General features: G+C 50.8%; 1 protein-coding gene across 3 annotated transcripts in view; it reads left to right on the forward strand.

The window, feature by feature from the left end:
- Positions 1–22,401, forward strand: part of TSPAN11 (tetraspanin 11) — a 67,550-nt gene that overhangs the window by 11,570 nt on the left and 33,579 nt on the right. For all 3 annotated transcript variants that reach the window (XM_054507224.2, XM_045874040.3, XM_054507225.2), the window contains exon 2: positions 18,227–18,321. In XM_054507224.2, coding sequence (XP_054363199.1) covers positions 18,238–18,321 — 84 coding nt within the window. In that variant the 5' untranslated portion in view covers positions 18,227–18,237. The remainder of the gene's footprint in view (positions 1–18,226; positions 18,322–22,401) is intronic.

Below are 22,401 nucleotides of genomic sequence, written 5' to 3' on the forward strand. Positions count from 1 at the left end.
GGGCAATTTGCACTCGGCTGGGGATCACACCCTGGAGGAGGGGGCAGCAGAGGGGGCCTGTACATCTGAGGACCTGGTCCCCTGCATCAAACCTGGTGGGAGTCCTTGTTGAGTCTGAGGGGGGTGGTCGGTGTTGATTGGGGGCCCAGAGCGCCTCCCACATCCTCTAGACTGCTTCAGGGAGCCATGTCTTACACCCCTTCACCCTCAAATGCACACAACAGTGAAAGCATACCCTGGGCCCTAAGAACAGATGCCCCGTGGGGCTCCAGCTCCCGTCTAAGCCCTAAATCCAAGCTTGGGAGCCCCGCGGGGCCCAGAGCATCTCCCACTCTGTCTGGCTCACTGGGGGCTGTGGATGTTTGGAAGTCTCTCCCTCTGCTCTCAGAGTCATGGCCACCCAGCCCTCCGGCCTTCTCGAATTTCTGTCAGGCACTTACAGCTGACTGTTGGCTGGACCACCTGTGGGTGGATGGTGGAGTGACAGGGAGGACCTGCTGCTTCCATCCCAGCTCTGCACCTGAGGTGGCAGAGCAGAACCGACCAGGGAGGGCAGCGCTGGCTGGCCTCCTGCCCCAGGCCTGTCTGCAGTTGGCAGCCTTTTTGCCTCACCATGATCACGTGGCCTCGGATACGAAGGCTTAGGTGCAGCTTCCAAAGACCAGCCCAGGCCCAGTTTCCTTGCCTGTGTAGAGGGCCTGGAAAGTTGACATGGGCAGCGTGAGCCCACATATGCTGGAAGCTGCTTTGTGGAGAAGGGAGAAGGAGCTCTATCAGTTGTCATGCCCCAGTGTCCCCAGGCCCTAGCTGAGGGCGGAGAGCAGGGCTCAGTTGTGACAGAAGCCTGCTAGGTGGAGGTGGTCTCATCATCAGCTAGGAGCTGGGAACTAATCAAAGAAGCCTGATGCGGTGGCAGATCCTGGAAGGCAGCCCAGCTCATGAAATGGCCTGGCAGGAGCCAGACGAGGGCATGCTCCTGGGAGGCAAGCACCAGGAGCTGGGGCAGGAGGATCTCCAGACTGGAGGTGGGGGGAGGGGGGGTTAGGAAGGCTCCTCTAGAGCAGCACAGGAGGTGGATGGGAGGGTGGACCTGTATTTCAGACAAGGTTGTGTGTTTTTGAATAAGTTTCTCCATCTGTGAAATGGGGATCCTAAGAGTGCCCACCTCTTAGTTACTGTGAGAAGTACTATAATAATTATGTCATCACTATTATAATTATTATTATTCCCATCCTCTGTGCAAGCAACCAGTGAGCTAAAGCCTGGAGAGGACAGAAATAGCAAACCCCATGTCCTTGTACAGGGCTGCTGCCATTCCCCGGTGGCCTTGGGCCCACTTGCCCAGGACAGACGCCATATTGAAAAAAATGAGGTGGGGCTGTGGAAGACAATTTGGCAATTCCTCAGTAAGTTAAACATGTGACCCAACAATTCCACTCCTAGGCATTACCCAGAGGCATTGGAAACAGGTGCCCAAACAAAAACGTGTACACGAATGCTCATAGCAGCTCTATTCACTATAGCCAAAAGGTGGAAACAACTCAAATGTCAATCAACAGATGCATGGATAAGTAAAAGGTGGTCTATACATAATTCAGCTGTAACAAAGAATAAAGTACAAATCCATGCTCAAGCATGGATGAACCTTGAAGACATTATGCTAAGTGAGAGAAGCCAGACACAAAAAATCATATATTGTATGATTCCACTGATAGGAAGTATTCAGAGTAGGCAAATCCATAGAGAAGCTCAGTGGAGGTCTCTAGGAGCTGGGCGGAAGGGGAGTGAGGAGTGAGTGCTCAGTAGTTACAAGGTTTCCATTTGGGGTGATGAAAAGTTCTGAGCTAGATAGTAGTGATGGTTGTACAACATTGTAAATGCCCTTAAGGCCACTGAATTGTACACTTTAGAATGGTCACAGTGGTAAATTTTATGTGTATTTTCCCTCAGTAAAAAAAAAAAAAAGGAAAACAGTGGGTGGAACTGGGGCCAGGTGGGGGTCAGCAGAAATGGAACTATCTATAAAATGAAGGGTCTCTCATGATCTCAGATGAGTCTGTGATAAGGGATGTAGATTTCTATGATGTAGACCCCAGCAGTTATCCCTCTGCTTCTTTTCACTGGGGACAAGTATGGGGGACAATATGCAATTAAAGAATAAAAAAGCTAATGCCCACATCTTGGTCTCATAGAGTGCTAAAGCTGGATTTCTTTGTGGTTCCAGCTTTCGGGTAAGTGGGGAAGGAGGAGACAGTGATCAGGTGGGCTTGAATGGGGGGATTCCAGGGGAGTAGCACACCCCTTCAGCCAGAGAAGCTATTATCTGTTTTATTTTTTTTTAAGACTTTATTTATTTATTTGACAGAGAGAGACACAGCAAGAGAGGGAACACAAGCAGGGGGAGTGGGAGAGGGAGAAGCAGGCTTCCTGCTGAGCAGGGAGCCCGATGTGTGCCTCGAACCCAGGACCTTGGGATCATGACCCGAGCTGAAAGCAGATGCCCAACGACTGAGCCACCCAGGTGCCCCGCTATTATCTGTTTTATATGTTAGGTTCTACATACAAATTTCTTTGAAAGAATGTAGCTAGAACACCAACTTGCTCATAAAATGAGGCACAGAGAGAGACAGTGATTTGCCCAAAGTGCTGACGAGTAGTGAGGGAAATCCTGAATTAGACCCCCTGACTCCTGGGCCTTTGCTTGCCCACCCCTGCCCCCCAGCCAAACTCCATCTGCTAATGCCTCCATAAATATCATCCCTCAGTGTCAGCAGATGTTCCTGGCATCCTTTTGGCAATTCCCCTTTGTTTGGGAATCACGGGAAGGGAGGACCACCCTTAGTGCCTGTCCCCAGGAGGGAACAGGAACACACACAGTCCCCAACAAATCCCCTCATGCCAAACTCCAGCCTTCCCTCCGGGGGTGATGACCCAGCAGCCCCCCACCCGGACAGGGGCTCAAGCACGTGTCTCCACATGGGTGATGAAAACAGCAGCTCTTTCTGGGTGGAACTCTTATATCCATTCATTCACGAAGATCGGGGAAATTATAATACAGATCCATCTCCGAGTGTGGGAAAAATTATAGACTGTATTCTTCACTATAATTAAGCTGGTTTTTAGAGGGAGCAGTAAGTATATTAGGCAATGCGTTTTTCTTTTTAAAAGGTGTCTTTGAAACCTAATGTGTCAAAATTAAAATCCTGTGCTCTTTGTTCAGAGAGGTAGTGGTTTTCCTCATTGGGTTTAGGGTTTTGCTTCTCGCTCTCAGCTCCTCTGCTCCCCTAGCCTGGTCCAGCAGTGCAGGTGGTCAGCCAGGGCCAGCTGCTTGGACTGACAGTGGGCTGGGCTGGCCCACCCTTGACCACCCTGGACAACACAGTGTCCACTACAGCCTCTTACAGAGCTACAGCAAATCAGCCGGACACAGGCCTGGTTCTCCCTTCAGATGCCCACACTCCACGGCGGATTTTAAAAATTCATTTAAAGGGATGCTTCTTCCCAAACCCCAGGATCTGGTTTATAACCTGCTAAACCATTTGGGTTTATTTAATCTAACTTCATAAGTAGTGACTCTAATTCTATCACTCCCTGAATCAGAAAGTTCACCAGTACCCATTGCTTTCATAATAAAGTCCAGAATCTTGAGCCTGGCATATAGCTAATTTGTCACCTTCTTTGACAAATTCCTACTTGTGCTTGAACTCTCACTAGTAGTTCCTCTCCTGGACACACTTTTCTCTCTGAACTTCATGCACTGGGTTGGATGATGCTGATGACAGTCTCCCATGATGGGAGCTCTCTGAGGTCAGGGCCTGCTTTATTCATCCTCTTCTCTTTAATCTCCAGCCCATTACATCACATAGCCAGGCCTCGAGTGCTCAGTGAATTAACAGATTAATTAATTAGTTGATCTCAGAAGGGAAAGGAGATACATGAAGCACCAACAAGACGACCACAGCAATAAATGAGGGGTAGGCCTACAGCGGGCGGTTGCAGAAGAGCAGAGTGAGTGGATTGACTAGGGGTTGATGAAGGAGGGCAGATGGGGGACATCTGGGTGCAGTGGTAAGGGTTGGGGCAGGAAGTGGTGACACTGAAAAAGAGGAGTGGGTCATAATCCTGAAGATTGGCGCCCTGGGTGGGTGGCTGGATGGGAGTGTCAGGGATACCAGATGGCCGGGTTGGTGGGGGAGCTACTGACTTAGTTTCAGCTGGGCTGGCAGCCACATGAGAAAGCCTAGTGCCCAGCAGGTTTCTGAGAGTCGTCAGCTTGGGAGACGTAGGTAGAGCTGGGTGTGAGTGATGTTGAAAAGGATCGACAGGAGGCAAAGCACAAAGAATGGTCCCCACCTTGCCCCCCGGAAGTAGTGCCAGCCTTTAATTAAAGGAGCGCACCAAGAAGAGGACCCAGCCAATGAGACTGAGGAGAGCACAGAGTCAGTGACTCAGCGTCATGACGTCATGACATTCAGATCAGAGCAAATTGGAGACACGGGAAGGATTGGGCATGGGTGGGGCCGTGACACCAGCCGTGGAGAGAGAGCTTCAAAAGGAAGGTGCGCTTAGTAGTGTCCAATTCAGCAGAGGTGAAGCAGGATGAGGTGGGAAAAGCTGCCTCTGGCTTTGGCGATCAGAAGTGACTGTGGGATGAGTGGAGGGGAGGGGGTAGCTGGACTGTGGTGGGCTGCACCACGACCGGACAGGGAAGTGAAGCTTCAGGCCCTGGTGGTGAAGAGAAGAAGGGTCGGGCAATGATTTGAGAAGGAGACAGGATGCAGGGCCACGTGGGACTTGGGACGTAGCCTCCGTGTCCACCAGGTCAGGCTCGGGAGCCTTCCACCTGCAATCGCTCGCATCCTGGCTCTGGGTGCCAGTCTGCTTGGGGACCACCGCGTTGCTCTTGGAGAGGGAGCTACAGTGGGCCTTTCTTTCTTCTTCTCTTTGAGTGGGACATTCTACAGCGAAGACTCTGACTCCTACGGACAGGATTCAGTTAGAGAGAAAGCTGGGCCTCTGAGAGAAAAGAAGTTTCTCTCTTTTAATAGTCCAGGGCAGTCCAGCTGTCCTGCTCCACAGTCACACAGGGATCCAGGTTCCTGCCCTCTGTTGTCTCTGCCCTCCCCAAGGGCAGGATGTGGTCTCCAGGCATGGTCCCCTGACCAGCAGCATCAGGGGACCCCTGGAAACTTGTTGGAAATGCAAATTCTCAGGCACCACCCCAGACCTACCGAATCAGAATCTCAGGCTGGGGCCCAGCTCCTTGTGGCTATAAAAGCCCTCCAGGGGATTCGAATGTGCCCTAAAGTTGGAGAACCATTGCTTTGGAGGGCTGTGCTTGTTTGCATGGTGGAAGCTCAGTTTCAGGCACATCTGTGCTCCTACTCCCAGCGGCAAGCCTGGACGTGGCCCTTCCACACACATCCCATTGTCAAGAACTGCCAGTTGGCCAGGTCTAGCTGGGAAATGTGGTTGCTACTGAGGTGGCCGCGTACCCACCTGCAACTCCGTTATAATAGAAGGAAGGGGGGACAACTTTTGACAGACCACTAACAGTCTTGGCTATCTTAGAAATTAGACTTAAGGGGCGCCTGGGTGGCTCAGTCGGTTAAGCGTCTGCCTTCGGCTCGGGTCATGATCCCAGGGTCCTGGGATCGAGCCCCACATCGGGCTCCCTGCTCCGCGGGAAGCCTGCTTCTCCCTCTCCCACTCCCCCTGCTTGTGTTCCCTCTCTCGCTGTGTCTCTCTCTGTCAAATAAATAAATAAAATCTTTAAAAAAAAAAAAAAAGAAATTAGACTTAAATCAGTTTTAATCCACCTCCCATTCTCTAGAAAAAAGAGGAGGATAGCTACCTGCAGATCAGAGTTGAGGTTTATATGTTTAAAAAGGTACATGGGGGTGGGAGGTTCTCAGTGGTACCAGCCCCCCAGTGTCTGCCCACCCAGTATATTTTTGTGCTGCCCAGGCTCTGTTTGCAAACCTCTAATAAAAGTCAAGAGTCCACCCAGCTGGCTCCATCAGACGGAAGGCACCCAGTCCCGGCAAGGAACGCAGGAGAGAAGGAAGATCAGAAATGAGCAGCTGGGTGCTTGCCAGGGCAGCTGTGGGCACCCGCATAGACCGTGCCCTGCACGACTCCAGTGGCAGCCACTCACGGGCCCCTGATGTGTACAGCGCCTCCTGGAGCTGAGGGGTGTAGCTGCCCTGTCTTTGTCGCATTCCTCTGAGCCATCCCTCTGCTGAACCCCAATACCTTGGGCTCTGGGGCCTTCCTCCTGCCCTTGCTCTGTACCATATAGATCTTGAATGGGCCGCCTCTGAAACCTCCATCCTTGCTGTGCGAGGCTTCTCATGGAGGTATCTCCATGCTCCAAGTACCAAGCTTGGACAGAGAAATCACCTCTGGCTGGAGGTGACTTTTTTCTTTCCTCAAATCCTGATGAGGGGCACCTGGGTGGCTCAGATGGTTAAGCGTCTGCCTTCGGCTCAGGTCATGATCCCAGGGTCCTGGGATCGAGCCCCACATCGGGCTCCTGGCTCGACGAGGAGCCTGCTTCTCTGTCTCCCTCTGCCTCTCTCCCTGCTCATGCTCTCACTCTCGATCTCTGTATCTCTGTGTCTCAAATGAATAAATAAAAAATCTTTAAAAAAAAAAATTCCTGATGAAAGGCCAGAACTGAGAGGTCTTGACTTTGACACCAACACCAGCGGTGGGTGCCTGGGTCTGCTAGAGGAGCCTCAGCCCCCTCGGTTATAAAGTAGAGGTGACGGCACCTGAGACCATTAAATGAGAGACCTGGCCTCTTCACTGGCTGCCGCCACAGGGGGCTGGGGCTTCCGACTCCTGGCCAGGGAATCAGAGGGGCACCAGGGCCAGAGGTGGCTTCTCAAGGCCCTGAAACACCTTGTCTCCATGACTAGGAAATCTTATGTTTCTGAAACACAGGCAGAATAATGACTTGCCTCCCTCAGATCGGGCATTTATTTAATGAGCTCCTTTCAGGTTGGGTGCACACACACTCTTACCTCTCACAGCTCCGCTGCTCTGCTGCTGAGCATTTTAAGGAGGAAGCCACACGTGGTCGGCACCGAGATCCCACTGAGGTGGGCCTCCGGGACTCCAGGCTTTCCCAGCCTCTGCTGGACAGCCACCTGGAAGGACTGGAGCGAAGGCAAGGAAAAGAGGGTGTGCGGTTCAGAGAAGGGGGTTACCTGCACGCTCACCTTCCAGGTGAGCCCCTCCTGCTGTGGTTTCTTGTGAGGTCTGATTCCATGAGGATGAGCCTGACAACGCGCCAGGGGTGTCCCACCAGCAGGGGCCGTCCTGTCACTGTTTGTGCCTTGTTTGGGTGTTTTTCGAAAGGATTTTCTACTTTGGCATACCCTGGACCAAGGTCTGCGTTTCTTACCTGAGGCTAGAACTGAAAGATGAGGGGAAGAGGGGACGACATGGAAAGCTCTGGGGAGAAAACAGAGCAAGTCCCTGGGCTGGCTTCTTCGGGCTCCCCAGGAGGCTCTGTGCTAGACCATGGGGTCCTTCACATTCATGCAGGTTCAGGACCCAGAAGGGAGGGAGTGAGATGTGCTTCTCTCTTTCCCATCATCTTTGACTTAGGTGTCCTGGGGAACTGGGTGAGAAATATTTGTATGACGCTTAAAGAGTGCGGGAGCTTTCCCGTGACCCCTTAGTGCCCATGTTCATCTGTTCATTCATTCGTTCAACATCTAGTGAATACCCATGTGTCAGGTGCTGTGGTGGATGTTCAGGGTACAGAACTGAGCTCAGATTTTAGCAAATAATGCAGTTAAGGGAAATGGTTTAGGCTCGGTGAATGGGGGCTGGTGACCCTGTGTGTAAGAGCGTGTGGCGGGTTGGAGAAACCTACAGCAGGTGGAGGGGATGGGGGCAGAGAAGTTCTGAGACTTCAGGAATACTGACTATCATTGACAAGCACTATGAGATAGTGGCAAAGAGCCAGGATTGAACATCTAAACTGCGACATTTTTACATGAAATGGGGCACTACCAATAATCATGCCTAGGCAGTAGGTGTAAACCAAGGTCGTACCGGAGAAACTGGTATTGTTTGGGCAGACTGGAGCATATGGTCCTTCTGAGAAGAGTCCACCCTGAAGTCAGACTGTCTGACTCCAAATGCCACCCCCTGTTTACTAACAGTGTGGCCCCGGGCAAGCTCTCTGACCTCTGTCTCCCTTTCCTCGTCTGTGAGGAGCAGAAGAGGTACTACTTACAAAGTGCTTAGAACCATCCCCAACTCATGGCACATGATTAATATTAATATATTAATTAATATCAATTACTATCAGCCATTGTTACTACTAGGCACATGATCATATACACAGAGCCTTAGGTGATACAGGAGTGGTTAGAAGTTACCATGCCAGTAGTAAGTCCTGGAGTAGAGTGGCATCTCTACCCAACCGAGTGAGCGAGATAGTCCTTCCAGTTTTGCGGATGAGAGAAACTGAGGCTCAAGATCATAGAGCAAGCCAGAAACAGAAGTGGGACTAGTAGGTGCAAGCCTAGTCCTCCTTGAGACACAGGAGTGGGGATGGGGGCACCAGTGAGAACAGAGGGAATGGATAGGGGCACATCATTAATGACATCATTGGCCCTGCTTTGATGGCAGAAGCCCTGCCAGTGCTGCCCATGGAGCCCCACCCGCAGGACCCCAGGCTGTGGCCCTGCCTTTGAGGGCCTCCTCACACCCCCTGAAGGTGTTACTTTTGCAGTGCCTTGCCGTGTTGAGAGCCAAAATGAGGTGCTTCATGATCCCTGTATCCCCTGCCTTCCCCCCACTTCTATTTATTTCATAAAATGATATATTATTTCAGCAACATGATTAACAAAACTGAAGAATACACATTCTTTTCAATGCACATGGAACATCCACTAAAAGAAATGGTTTTCTGGGCCATAAAGCAAGTCTCAACAAATTTCAAAAGACTGAAATCACACAGAGCATCTTCTCCAGCCACAGTAGAATCAAGCCAGAAATCCACAAGAAAAATACTACTAAAATATTCCCAAAATGTTTTAAAGTCAAGTGACACACACATAATCTTGGAGGAAAAAAGGAGTTGCAGTGGGAATTAGAAAAATACTTTGAAATGAATAGTGACAATACCACAAATCAGCATGTACAGAAAGCAACCAAAGCAGTACTCAGAGGGAAATACGTAGCCTTCAATGCGTGTGTGTGTGTGTGTGCACTCTGAAAAAGATCAAAAAGTTCTACAATTAAGATCTCTGCACTTTACTGTATGTTAAGCTTCAATTTTAAAAGTTTAGAAGAACAGAAAAATCATCTGATGTAACAAATTTACATGAAAATACAAGTGAGTAATGACATTTAACTATATCTACATTCTAAGAAAGATTTATCTAACTAAAGTGATTTTTGTCACACGTTCAAACTGGAAAATTTCAGTGGTCGGTGTAGGAGAGTTTAGAAACCTTTTGAATGGACCTTAGGCCAACCCATCCAGCAGGAGGTTATATGAAAATTGCATTTTAAGGTCACGTGGGGTAAAACAGAGCTTAGAAAGTAAGATGTTGATGAATGATTTAAAGAGAGAGAGAGAGAAGACTAGGAAAAATGAACCAATATATTTTCGTAAGTAGAGATTTAAGCCTAGGAAGTAGAAACCCAGGGAGTTCATTCCTGGTATCAGTGGGCTACTTCTAGGATCACCCTTAGAAAAGGCCCCCTACAACAATCAGTTGCCTTCCAATGTATAATTGATTCCTCTATACTTCTATAGAAAACATAATTCTCTATAATTCTTACCCTGTCTCCTTCCACCACTGGTTATTTGGTAGGTTCTCATGATTTTGAGGCTCACCTTAATATTAACCTTAGTTAAATCTTATTAATATTTGTATCCCTTTTATTTATTTTAATTTTTTTAAAGATTTTATTTATTAGAGAGAGAGCGAGCATGATCCAGGAGGAGGGGCAAAGGGAGAAGCAGACTTCCTGCTGAGCAGGGAGCCCGATGCGTGGGGCTCAATCCCAGGACTCTGGGACCATGACCTGGCTGAGCCACCCAGGTGCCCCGTATCCTTCTTCTTTTAAAATGACTTTCCTGTCTAAACCAGTCTACTGTGTTCAAGTAAGGTCCTGACTTTCTGCAGTAGATTCTTCATGTCACCCAGAAACAGGGTCTCCTGTCACGGTCATCTAGGCAGAGTCCACTAGCAGGTGGGTGGGCTTAGGTGCAGAGGCCGTGAGACTCTATCACCAGCTCTCAGATACATGGCCTCAGGCTGATGTATTCTGTAGGGTTACCCACACATTGTCCTCCATTAGAGAGGCTCTTAGGGAGTTGGTTGTATTGATTCCTTTGTTCTTGTGTGGCACTGAGCTTATAAAATGACAGTGCACATAGTTCTTGTGAATTCTCCATCCTGCTGGATCCTCACAACCACCCTGCAAGGGAGACAAAGCTGGACCAGCATCAGGTCCATTTCACAGAGGAGGAAGCTGAGGCCAAGGGTCACACTGCTCTAGGTGATAGCTGGTATTCACACCCAGTCTTCTAACCTGCTGACTACTACTATCTTTGTTTGTTCATTGATTCTTGTCAGAAGCACTAGGGAGGTCCTTATTTCATGGGTCAGGCTGCAATTTACAAAAAGACCCAGAAAAACATACCAAAGTGTGGTACCCATCTCCAGGCAGAGAGTCCAAAACTCAGTTTATGTGTAAGCGTGGAGAACAAGGGAAAAACCAAACCACCTGCTTCAGGTTATGAGTGGAGCCCTGACGGATCCATATAATGCATGTGGGCACTTGCAAATAAAGTAAAAAAATAACCCCTGTACTTAGGAAAATATATCTCTCCGAGCATAAAAACTAAGACTTCTTAATGCTAGGATTTTAATTCAGGGTCCGCCTACAGCACCATCCATATGACGCTATAGTTAGCAATCGAACCTTAAGTTTGGTCCAGAAGAGTTTGGTCCAGAAGTTTGGTCCACATTCATTTACCTGCACACAACAAATATGGTGATATAAAGAAACAGCTGGTGGCGGCCCAGAGGCCCCAGGCCAGCCCATGCCCCACTGTAACCCTAGCAGCTGCTGGCTCCCCAGGCTCGAAGTCGAGGAGATGGAGGACCAGGAAGAAGAGGGTAGTCCCCCCAGAGGATTCCCCCAAGCAGTTTGGTATCTTGGTGGTGACAGCCAGCATGGTACTCCCGACCCAGGAATGCTGGCCCCACCACCTCCCGCAGCCCCCACCTGGGGTCTCTGCCTGGGGAAGCTTCCCTCATTCTTAGCTTCAACCAGAGGCCACCAAGCTGAAAGAAGTTACGAGAAGCCAAACCTAGAACTGCCAGACAAATGTAAAACATCTCCATCCACGCTGTGCATGTCTCTCCACGTTCTAGTTCTGTGCCTTGGTTTCCTCTTTGGTAAAAGGGGTAGGACACCATCATGGGATCGTTTTAAGTAATAAATTAATTACTGCACATAGAGCACGTAGCTCAATGCCTAGCACGTGGTTAGCACTTAGTAAAGGTTTAATTATTATTATTATATCAGCCAATCAATCTTGTTGGTGCCCATGGAGCTAGGAGACCAGGTCCCTCCCCTGCTGCCTCTCTGCAGCGTGACTTTGGCCCCAGTATGGACCCCCCGTCCCGGGCCAGGCTTGGCTTTCTCGGTTCTCAAACGGGCCAAGCTAGTAACCCCTTGGGCATCTTTTAGCTAACCCATTCAGAGGGTTGGAGAAAACCCCACTTTCCTGACTACTTCCGAGGGACCGTCCACCCACCAGGGAATGGGTCTGCCAAGTGGAAATTAAATGAGAGAAAGACAAGGACAAAAAAGGGCAAAGCTGTCTGCGTGGGGAAGAAACCACGTTACGCAGGACTGCGACCCGGTTTCACTAGGAACCTAAATTAAGTTATAAATTCAGCCACTTAGATTGTGTTTTTCCTTTCCAACTGTTGTTGCCCATCCTGCAGGCATGGCCCCTTGTTGGCCAGGAACCCAGAGGTGGAAACTGGTGCTTACCGGGCAGAAGGGGTGGGGGAGGGGTCTCCCCCCTAGCAAATGCACACTGGTTTTGTGTTTATTTTAGAATCACTCAGTTCCCCAGGAGCCCCCTCCCCCACCTCAGATATGGGGTGCTCACCCCTTAGGAAATGAAGAATCAGGGCACCCCCAACCTGAGCTTTTGCGAATGGGAGCAGACAGAGAAGAGGCTGGCGAGATCCCAGGAGTAGAGAGTGTAGGGAAAGGAGACAAGTCACAGCGAAGAGTGGCCAGCAGGATTGTCCCCAGGCCCCTAACCTGATTTGCTAGCCTTTTCTGCGGCCACAGTGCCCAGCCAGACCTCCAGGCCTTTGCTCACATCACACCGTCCCCTGTCCTGTTCTGCCTGCGGTGGCCCTACCTGTCCCCAAGGGCGAGATTCAACGCCCCCGCCCCCACCACCGTCCCAGTGTGGCAGAGTTACTGCCACTTCCCGTGGGCCACCATCAGGGTGTAGAGGTGATCTGCATGCCTGTGCCGCACACCCACCGTTGCTGTGAGCCCTGCAGGACTCGCTCCAGTGGCTCTGAGGACCACTCCTGGCACATCACGGGGACCCCATGCATGTTTGCCGAGTTAGTGGAGGATGGGGCTGGCCCAGGGGCTGGCCCAGGGGCTGACGGTGCCGCAGTACTTACCTGTGATTTCGACAGTCTGCTCCTAAGGACTCCACACCCCCTGCCGCCATCACCCCCATCACCGTTAGAGGACTCAGCTCTGACGCCCAGCCATCCCGCAGGGGGGTCCTCTCTGCTCCCCGGTGCTCACGCTGGCTGAGCCTTGCCCTGTGTAGCACGAGTTCCCACACATCTGGCCAGCCCACTGGGCTCCTTCCACAGACCCTCCATCTTTTCTGCATTTTGAGACTCTTTACTCGGGGCGAGGTGGGGGATGGCAATAGAAGAGATCATAATCCCCAGTTCTCACGGCTCATGACTCTACACATCTGGCCTGATGAAAGTCCCCACATCTATCACGTCGTCATCAAGGCATGTGCAGTTGCTTTTCTGAGCATCCTATGGCATGGGTCCAGCCCCCAGGCCACTGGCTGGCCTTGACTGCCAACTTTGTTCTGCACTCGGAGCCTTGGGGGCTCACTACCCGGCTGTCTGGGAAATCTCTGACATCTCAGCAGGAACAGGGTCCCAAATGTGCATTCGGAGCAAGAGGGCGCACCCAGCCTGAGTTCCACCCCCACCCACTCAGTTCTGTCTATTCAGATGCAAAGGGTAATCACTGTGCAGGGTTATGGTCCTCGGACCAGCAGTAGCAACAGCACCTGGAAGTAGGGTGACCCACCATCCAGTTTGCCTGGGGTGACCCGGGTTTAGCACTGAAAGCCCAACATTCTGAAAAATCCCTTGGTAAGTCCTGGGCAAACCGGGTCATTAGCCACAGCAGATAACTCTGACACTTGTGCAGGAACACCACGGCCCTGCCCCGTGGATGGGAAAACAGACACCCAGAGAAGGGCAGTCAGGAGCCCGAGTGCCAGTGGCTAGAAAGGGCCAGAGCCAGGGAGTCCTGCCTCTGAGCGCAGCTCAGCAGCCTGGCTCAGGCAGCAGGTGCCGCAGACGCACCGAAGTCGAACCAGTCGGCTTGCTAGGAGATTAAAAAGGCACCAAAAAGGACCCAAACCCGTTGCTGTTGTCAGTGGGCCCTGGGGTCAGGCAGGGAAGGTGGGGACGGCCATCTTTGGAGCTGGGGGGACCCCGCTGAGCCTGGAGCCTGTGGATAGGCAGCGAGGAGCTGGTGCCCCAGATGCAGGCACAGTGGAGCCACAGCGCAGAGGGAGGGGCAGCAGGTCTCGTAAGAGGCCAGTGAAGAGATCAGCTTGGCTGAAGCGGGGCTCTAGGAGACACCGTCCCCTCTTCTTTGTACTCAGGCTAGTCTGGGACCCCATGACAAAATGCCAACTACCTCCTCCGTGGGGGCAGGGGTGAGGTGTCTCTGCCCTGCCTGCCCCCACTGTCTCCTCTTGCCGCTTAGGGACACTTCCTCCCATGGGTTCGGAAAGCCCGACTCCCCCAGACAGAAATAAAACCCACTTAGGAAGGTAGTCTGTTTCCCGCAAATCCTCAGACACTCCTCAGAGCTCAGTGAACGTGGTCTCGGAGGCTCAGAAGCCCTGGTTCCTCCACTCCTGGCAGGTCAAGTAGCATGCGTTTGCTTTTCTCTCTCCAGGGGCTACTGTGGCCTTTCCCACTCCCACCGCCCCTCCCCCTTCCGCCCCTCCCCCATGTAGTACTCTCTAACCACAGGGGAGGCCCAGGAAAGCAAGGTCCTGGAGAGGGGTGTCCATTAGGACAGCTCTCCGTCTGCCAGGGGTCCCATCCCGAACCATCTGGCAAGTGGGCTAGGAGTGCCCACCCTCCTAGGAGGCTGGTTGCTTCACCCTCCCTGTCCGCCTATCCTGGGTCACTAGGCAGTAGAGGTAGTGGCATTTGATGTCCCAAAGCTGGTGCACAACAACAGGAGGATGTTCAGTGAGGCCATCCTTAATGAGACTTGCATTTCAGAGAGCCCTTTCAGGGGCAGATGGGCTGGGGCCGATGGGTGCCCAGCGACCAGTTAAGAGGTTAGTGCTGAAGTCCAAGAAAGAGATGACGAGGTCTGAACCAGACCAGTGGCAGCAGGGATGCTGAGCAGGGGACAGACACATATAGGCAGGCAGTGAGTACCACTAAGAGACAGCGGGGGAACCACCCCAGGGAGGTGGAAGAAGCAGCCATGTGAGAGATTGACATGCAAGGGAAAGGCTAGGAGAGCAGGGGAGTATGGGTCCCAGAAGCCAGGGGGCAGGGGCTGGGCCACAGTGCCACATGCTGGGAGAGATCCCAGTGACATGAGGTAGTGAGGATTCACCTGTGGCAGAGTGGCATCAGTGCAGGATGGTGGTGAGTTAGAGATCCAGGAGAGGGGAGGAACAGGAGATTCAGGCAGATATTTTCAAATGGGAAGGCTAAGGAATCAGCCAGAAGAAGGCCTAGGGTAAAGGAGCTTTTTTTTTTTTTTTTTTTTTTTTTTTGCATTGAAAAGAAGGGAAACTTGTGATTGCTGATTTCCCTGAGAAAGATTGTACTCCAAAACCATCTGAGACCCAGGCTTTTTTAAACTGATGACTCTGCCCTTTCAACTCATGGCTCAAAGTAGCTGCTTGAGCCGCAGTCCTTTCATCAGCCTTCCAGGCAACAGGAAGAAGGAAAGGGTGAGGAGAGACATGCCCCCTCCTCAGTCTAAGGATATTTCTGATTATCAGAGATAAAGAATGACATTTATTGATGACAGAGGGATCAATCTACCAGGATGATATCACGACCCCAAATCTGTATGTACTCTATAAAACAATTGCAAAATACGTGAAGCAAAAAGAACAGAACTGAAGGAGAGACAAATTCAGAGTCACATGGGAGTCTGTAATATACCTTTTGAACAGAGAGTGGAACAAGCAGAAACAAAATCAGGGAGGATACAGATGTGAAAAGTGCTGCTAACAAATTGGGCCTAATGAACACACGCAGAGTTCCACACCCTGCAGTGGCAAGTTTCATGGCACGTGAAACATGCGCACCCGGAAGCTGCATACACCCCTTCTGCCTACGTGCCGTTTGCCAGCAGTTAATCCTGGCCGCACCGAGCAGGAAGGGGTGCGGGGAAATACCTGCTCCAGGTGGCTAGTACCCACTAACACTGAGGGATTCTAGTCCTTAGGCAGAAGGGGAGAACAAGTATTAAGGAAACCAGCCATCTGTGGCCCTTCCTCATCCCCTCCCCTGAGAGCAGGGCACAACGGGTAAGAGCTTGGACCAAGTCAGATGCTCCGCATTCTCTCCTGGCTTTGCCGCTTACTTGCTGTGTGACTCTGGACAGTTTATGTAACTTGGCTCAGCCTCAGTTTCCTTATCTTTCAAAATGGGAATAACCTGTACTTCCTAGGGCTGTTGGGAAGATGGAATAAGATAACACGTGTAAAGCACTTAGTTCCGTGCCTGGCACATAATAAATGCTCAATAAATGTTAGCTGCACAGAGAGGTTAAGTAACTTAGCCAAGGTCACACAGCCAATAAATGACAAGACTAGCTTTCAGATCCAAGCATCTGGCTCCAAGCTGGTACTGACACTTCTTCAGGACCTCTGGCAGCCCCAGCACAGAGCCCTACCTGTAGTGGGGATGCAGTGGGGGAACTGGGGGACTGCTACCACCAATTAGCCACGTCACTTTAGAGAGTGTTAATTTCCCCACTCCCTCTGCAGAAGGTTGACTTAATGAGCCCAACATTTCCCATGACCCTGACATTCTGTGGTTCTGTCTTCTCTACCACTAATGGCTGAAAATTTTACCAATAGAAATGTTTCTTTTTGTTAAATCCCATCTTCTGCCTCAACTCCTTTTTTAGAAATATAGTTTTCCTTTAGAGGGTCCTGACCCCTTGGTTTATAGGACTAGAAGTGTCTGTAGCGTGGTTCTGTGGGCCCTGGTTGGGAGGAGAGGGGGAGGCAAAGGGAGAAGAGATGCAGACAGGAGAGGCCAGGCCCCAAACAAACCATCCATTTAGTCATGGCCCGCAGTGGCCCGGTGACACTCTTGTCAGGCACCTGCAGGATGGCCACATAATAGCTCCTATCCCAGTTGCCCGGCTGACCCCATCTGTCACCATTTCTCACACTTTTTTGTAGGCTTCCTTTTTCCTCCTTCTGTATTTTTTTTTTCCGCTGCACTGCGTCTCAGATGAAATTGGAGAAAAATGGGTTTTGTCCTTTTTTAACCAGAAGACTAAAACTCTTAAATTACCTTCTTCAAGTTCTGCAAATAGAAATCCCAAATAAGACAGCCACCTTTTCCTCTCTCTCTCTCTCTCTCTCTCTCTCTCTCTCTCCCTCTCTCCCTCTCCCTCTCCCTCTCCCTCTCCCTCTCCCTCTCCCTCTCCCTCTCCCTGTCTTAGGAGCCCAGGAGCTTGAAATAAAAGGCAGGATGGTGGCTTAGGAGGAATGATCCGGGCTTGGCCCAGCACCGGCCAAGGAAAAGGAGCGGGGCAGTGGCAAGGAGGGCCCAACCGGAGGTGGGGAATGAGGGAGAAAGAAATGGAAGTGAGCAAAACCAGTGCCTCATTGCTTGTGGTTCTAGAGTAAGAGGTCCCCTCGAGAGAGCGAGTACCTCAAGGAGCAGCTACTCTGTGAGTGTTAGGCCATGGATGGGTGCCTGGGGGAAATGGAGCCCAGGGGAAGCAGAAAGTACAAGGGCTGTTGTTTAGACTCACCAAGAAGCACACAGGACTACGGGCACAGTGAGCCTCCCCTGCCTGCTTCAGCCCACTGATGTCACACACGGTTCCCAGAGACTCCAGCAGGGGGCAGCAGGACAAGGAGAGGGAGCATGGTTCCAGGGCAAAAACTAGGAATTCTGGGGCTGGAGGCCTGGGTCCTAATCCCTGCCACACACACTACTAATAATAGCTAATATCTACTGAGCGCTTACTGCTGAGCACCTCACGTAGATGATCCCATTTAATCTTCCAAACAAGCCTGTGACGTAGGCTTCATTATTCTCTCTGCTACAGACGAGGACACTGAGAAATGGGAGGTTGCATGATTGGCCAAAAGCCTCACGTATCTTGTGGCAGACCTGGGTTTGAACCCAGGGAGTCCGACTCCAGAGCTCTTGTACTTCTTCCTGCCAAACACCTGGGCCTGCTGCCTTGCTTCCTCATTTGGAAAGTCATGGTGCAGGGGACCATTGGGGTGGACTGGATGAGGTTGACGTCCTTTCCAGCGTGGACCACCTGATTTGGGGCTCATGCCTCACCTGTGCACACAGAGGTCCCGTTCAAATGATGCAGAGTGCCAGGTAAATTTGTGCCCTGCAACCCTGATGAGACAGGGGAGGGGAATAAGAACACTTCCTACTGTAGGAAGACTTGTAGGTTGGAGTTATGGCAAAAGGGCAAAACCGAGATCCAAAGGGTCTAGAAAATTCTGTGCAGTTCACCTCTGTTGTGCATCCGATAGCCTTTGCATTTCCCTGCTCTTTGCTCCAGGTTACATACCCACAGCCTCAGACCCACCTGGCCAAACAGGCTAGGAAGGAGCTCTGGCTCTGGGAAGGGCGAGGTGGTTTGCTATGGGGCCCCCTGCCAGCCCCCTGTATCTACTTCTTTGCAGGCCCAGCAACCATGGCCCATTCCAAGGCTGAGCAGGACGACTGGCTGATCGTCTACCTGAAGTATTTACTCTTCGTCTTTAACTTCTTCTTCTGGGTAAGTGAATCTTGCACAGACGTCCCCTGGCCCAGCACGGAGTGAGTCAAACCACCTTTGTTCTTTGTGAGTCACCACTCGGGCTGATTTCTTCCAAATCGAAGACCACCCATGGGCAAATTCTGCCTACTCTAAAGCAAATATGTACATTTGCCACTGAGGGGGAAGAAAAGAATCTGGTCTGCAGGTTGGTGTGGAGTCCGGACCACAAGGCATCTGAAGAGAGGATTCAGAAACATAACAATGAGCTTTGTGCTCCCGCAGCTATACAAAGGGTCCGGCTCTTTCTTCCCTGCTAACTTGTTGCACCAGGGCCTTGTGGGAAATGTGCCTGCCTGAAATAATTGCCTGTTTTCCACCGTCTGCCTTTCACGGTTAACATTCTCCAGGCCCCAGGGCAGAGAAACAGAAGTCGTGGGGCCGGGGCTGGTGCGGTGGGAGTGGCCTCCATAGCGACTCCCCTCAGGAAGCCTGCCCAGTGAGGTCTTCCGGGCAGAGTGGAGTCTGTCCACTTAAAGCAGTTATCGAGGTAATCGGGAGCAGAATACCACTGGTTCCCCAAAATAACCAGACACTGGAATGTGTGTATTTTGTATTCCAATCTCCCTAGATCTGCAGCGGCGGAAGGGTGCTGGGAGAGGAGGCTTTCCTAGGCTCTGCTGTTTACTGATGGTGCCGCCTGGGGCACGCCACTTAATAGGGCTGAGTCTCTTTCCGCAGCTCCAAAATGGGAATCATTTCTAACTGCCTGGGATTTGTTAAAAATGAGACAACAGGCCCCAAATGGAGGCACTTAATGCTAAGTCTCATGTCACCAAACCGAGACTTAATTACAGTCGCAGCTCTCCCAGAAATGGCATCTTAAACCAGTCAGTCAGGAATCCCCTGATGAGCACTAGTTAGGTAATCCACCTGCTAGACCCCTGCCTTCCCCTAAAGGAAAGTAACCTTGCAATAACCAACCTGCTTTTTTGCCTAGCATAACGTCCTTAGTCCTGCTCCCTTCTGGCTGTAAAAGTCTTTCCTTTGGTGCAAACTCATCGATGCTCCTTTCTATCTGCTAGATTGGATGCTGCCTGATTGGAATCAATTTCTGCTCAAAGAAACTCTTAAAACATTTAATATACCTCAGTTTATCTCTTTAACAGTTCAATTAGCAGATGCCCTAAAAGGGTACGTGGCAAGTGCTTAGCTCAGTCTCTGCACATAGAAGGCATTCAGTAAATGCAACATTTTGGATATGTTAGCTGCAGAAGGCTTGCAAATACCACCAAATCAGCCTGCTGGTAGAGCGGAGCTGAGGTCCCTGCTTCCCTTGGGAAGAATTCCCTCCCTTGGCAGAGTCTTAGAAACATCTCAGAAAGGCAAAGGCAAAGATAGGTTATATCTATGTGTTCAGGGTCTTTCATTAAGACTAAATAAATTGCTTGAGATCGGGGGGTGCGTGGGTGGCTCAGTCAGTTAAGCGGCTGCCTTCAGCTCAGGTCATGATCCCGGAGTCCTGGGATCGAGTCCCGCATCGGACTCCTTGCTCAGCAGGGAGCCTGCTTCTCCCCTGCCTGCCATTCCCCCTGCTTGTGCTTGCTCTCTGTCTCTCTCTCTCACTTTCTGTGTGTCAAATAAATAAATAAAATCTTAAAAAAAAAAAAAATTGCTTGAGATGGGGAAATGTGTTAAGACCCTGAAGAATCATGTTACAGGAGTTAAGGATTAGTGGGCACGGCAAGGCCAGGGTTTGGGAGAGCCTTGGAGAGTAGACACTCGTTTGGTGCTATCTGTTAAAAAGTCGAATCATTTGATGTTTGTTTACATGTCTTTTGCAAATCCCTGAAACGAACCATAAACTTATTTTATTTGCAACTTTTATCTTCCTGTGCAAGAGTTTCCTGGAATAGTAAAGCTGGCTTGATGAAGCCAATGGACTAATAAAGTCACGGTGATGTGATCAGTAAGCTGTGTGGGTGCAGATAGTTCTGATTCTCAGAGGTAAATCCAATAATCCAATAGAGGGCTTAGGATTCTCGTTGAGTGAGGATTTTTTTTTTTTTTTTTAAGAATAAGTATGTTTTTCCCCAATCATAAAAATCTGTGTCTCCACTACGGATAATCCCTAAAATACTGAAAAGTATAAATAAGAAAATAAAAATGGCTCACATTTCGGTATATTAGGTTCCTAGGGCTGCCTGTATAACAGAGTATATAAACTGGGTGGTTTTGTTTTGTTTTGTTTTTTAAACATTTTATTTATTTGAGAGAGAGACAGAGAGCATGAGCAGGGCAGAGGGAGAGGGAGAAGCAGACTCGCCGCTGAGCAGGGAGCCTGACTTGGGTCTCAATCTCAGGACCCTGGGATCATGACCTGAGCCAAGGGCAGACACTTAACTGACTGAGCCACCCAGGCACCCCATAAACTGGGTGGTTTTCAAACAACAGAAATTTATCCTCTCATAACCTCTGGAGGCTGGAAGTCCAAACTCAAGGTGTCATCAAGGCCTTGCTCCCTCTGAGACTCTGGGTAGGCTCTTTCCTTGACTCTTCCTAAATTCTGGTGGTGGCCGGCAATTCTTGGCAATCTTGGGCTTCTGCTGCATGACTCCGATCTCGGCCTCTGCCATCCGGTTCTGTTCTTCCTGTGTGTCTCTGTCTTTACATGGCATTGTCTTAGAAGGACCCCACTTGTATCTGATAAGGGCCCATCCTGATGACCCCAGGGCAGAGAAACAGAAGTCGTGGGGCCGGGGCTGGTGCGGTGTTATAACTTGATTACATCTACAAAGATCCTATTTCCAAGTAAGGTCCCGTCACAGGTACCAGAGTTAGGACTTCAGCAAACCTTTTTGGGGACACAATTCAACCCATAATATTCACCATCCAGGGATGACCCCAGTTGACATTCCCTCTAGACGAGGCCCTGATCATGACAGGAGATGGTGGTGACCTGCAGCATGGGAGTGACGGCAGGGATCAAAATATTTGGAGAGAGTCAAGGGATTTGGGAGGTAAAATTAGGTCACAAACTGGTTAAGAGGAAAGAAAACATGTAACTTTGGGTGGACAGTGAAGCCCCTCACTGCAGCGGTAGACCAGAAGGACAAGCAGTTTGGCCTCAGATGGTGAGGTCAGATGGAGGCATGGTGGGTTTGAGTTGCCAGGAGACATCCAAGCAGAGATGCCCTGTGGGAAGTTGGCTCATGGTTCTGGATCATTCCCACCCGATCGTGGCTGCAGCCACAGAAGTAGGTGAAGACCCCCAAGGACATCATGGAGACTGAGAAGAGAAGCGAGAATGAGATGTTGAGGGTCAGGGGTGAGTCTAGGCTTAACAGTGGCCCCCATTTGCCCTGACTGAGAGAACTCCTGAGATGTGGGACTTTCGGTGCTCCCAACAGGAGAACTCCAGGCAAGCTGAGAGGAGCTGTCCCCCAGGAAGGGTGGAAGAAGGGCTGTCAGGGCGGTGGGAGGCAAACCAGGAGGGACAGTTTCCCAGAAGCTGGAGATTGGCGGGGCGGGGGGGTGTTCAAGGGAGAAGATACAGCAAGTATTTTACGGCCTGGAGAGAGGCCATTAGGTTTGACCACATGGTTTATTGGTGGTTGTAGTGAGAGAACTCTCGGGAGAGTAGTGGGGGTGGGGGTCGAGGAAGTAGGCCATCAGTGTAGACAACACGTGCTGGGCAGCAGGAGAAGAGAGAGGGCTATAGCTAGCAGGGCCAGAAGGCTGCTGTGAGGTGCTCGGCCCAGAATATCTTTGGAAGGGCCCTGACCTTGCCTGTGACCACCCTCAGAGGCCCTTCCAGCCAGCGCGGACTGGGAGTCTGTCTGTTCAGTGTTTGCATTCCTTTAGGAGTGGTAGGGAGAGGGACGTGGGGGCGGCGGCACAGGCAGATGGGCAGCGAGCATGTTACCCGAGCAGCTACCCATGAGGGAGAGCTTCCCCCATATAGATCTCCCTGCTTTGGGATAAAAATACCCCTGCCTGGGGGCCTGGCTGGACATGGACCAGCTTCCCAGGGACCCATTGAGCCAAGCCTCATCCACCTTATGATAGATGGTCCGTTTGGGGAGGTTCAGGCCTCAGTGT

This window comes from Mirounga angustirostris, unplaced genomic scaffold (assembly GCF_029215605.1).
Source record: "Mirounga angustirostris isolate CCGP_5_RB_7025 unplaced genomic scaffold, mMirAng1.0.hap1 SCAF_5, whole genome shotgun sequence".
NCBI lineage: Eukaryota > Metazoa > Chordata > Mammalia > Carnivora > Phocidae > Mirounga > Mirounga angustirostris.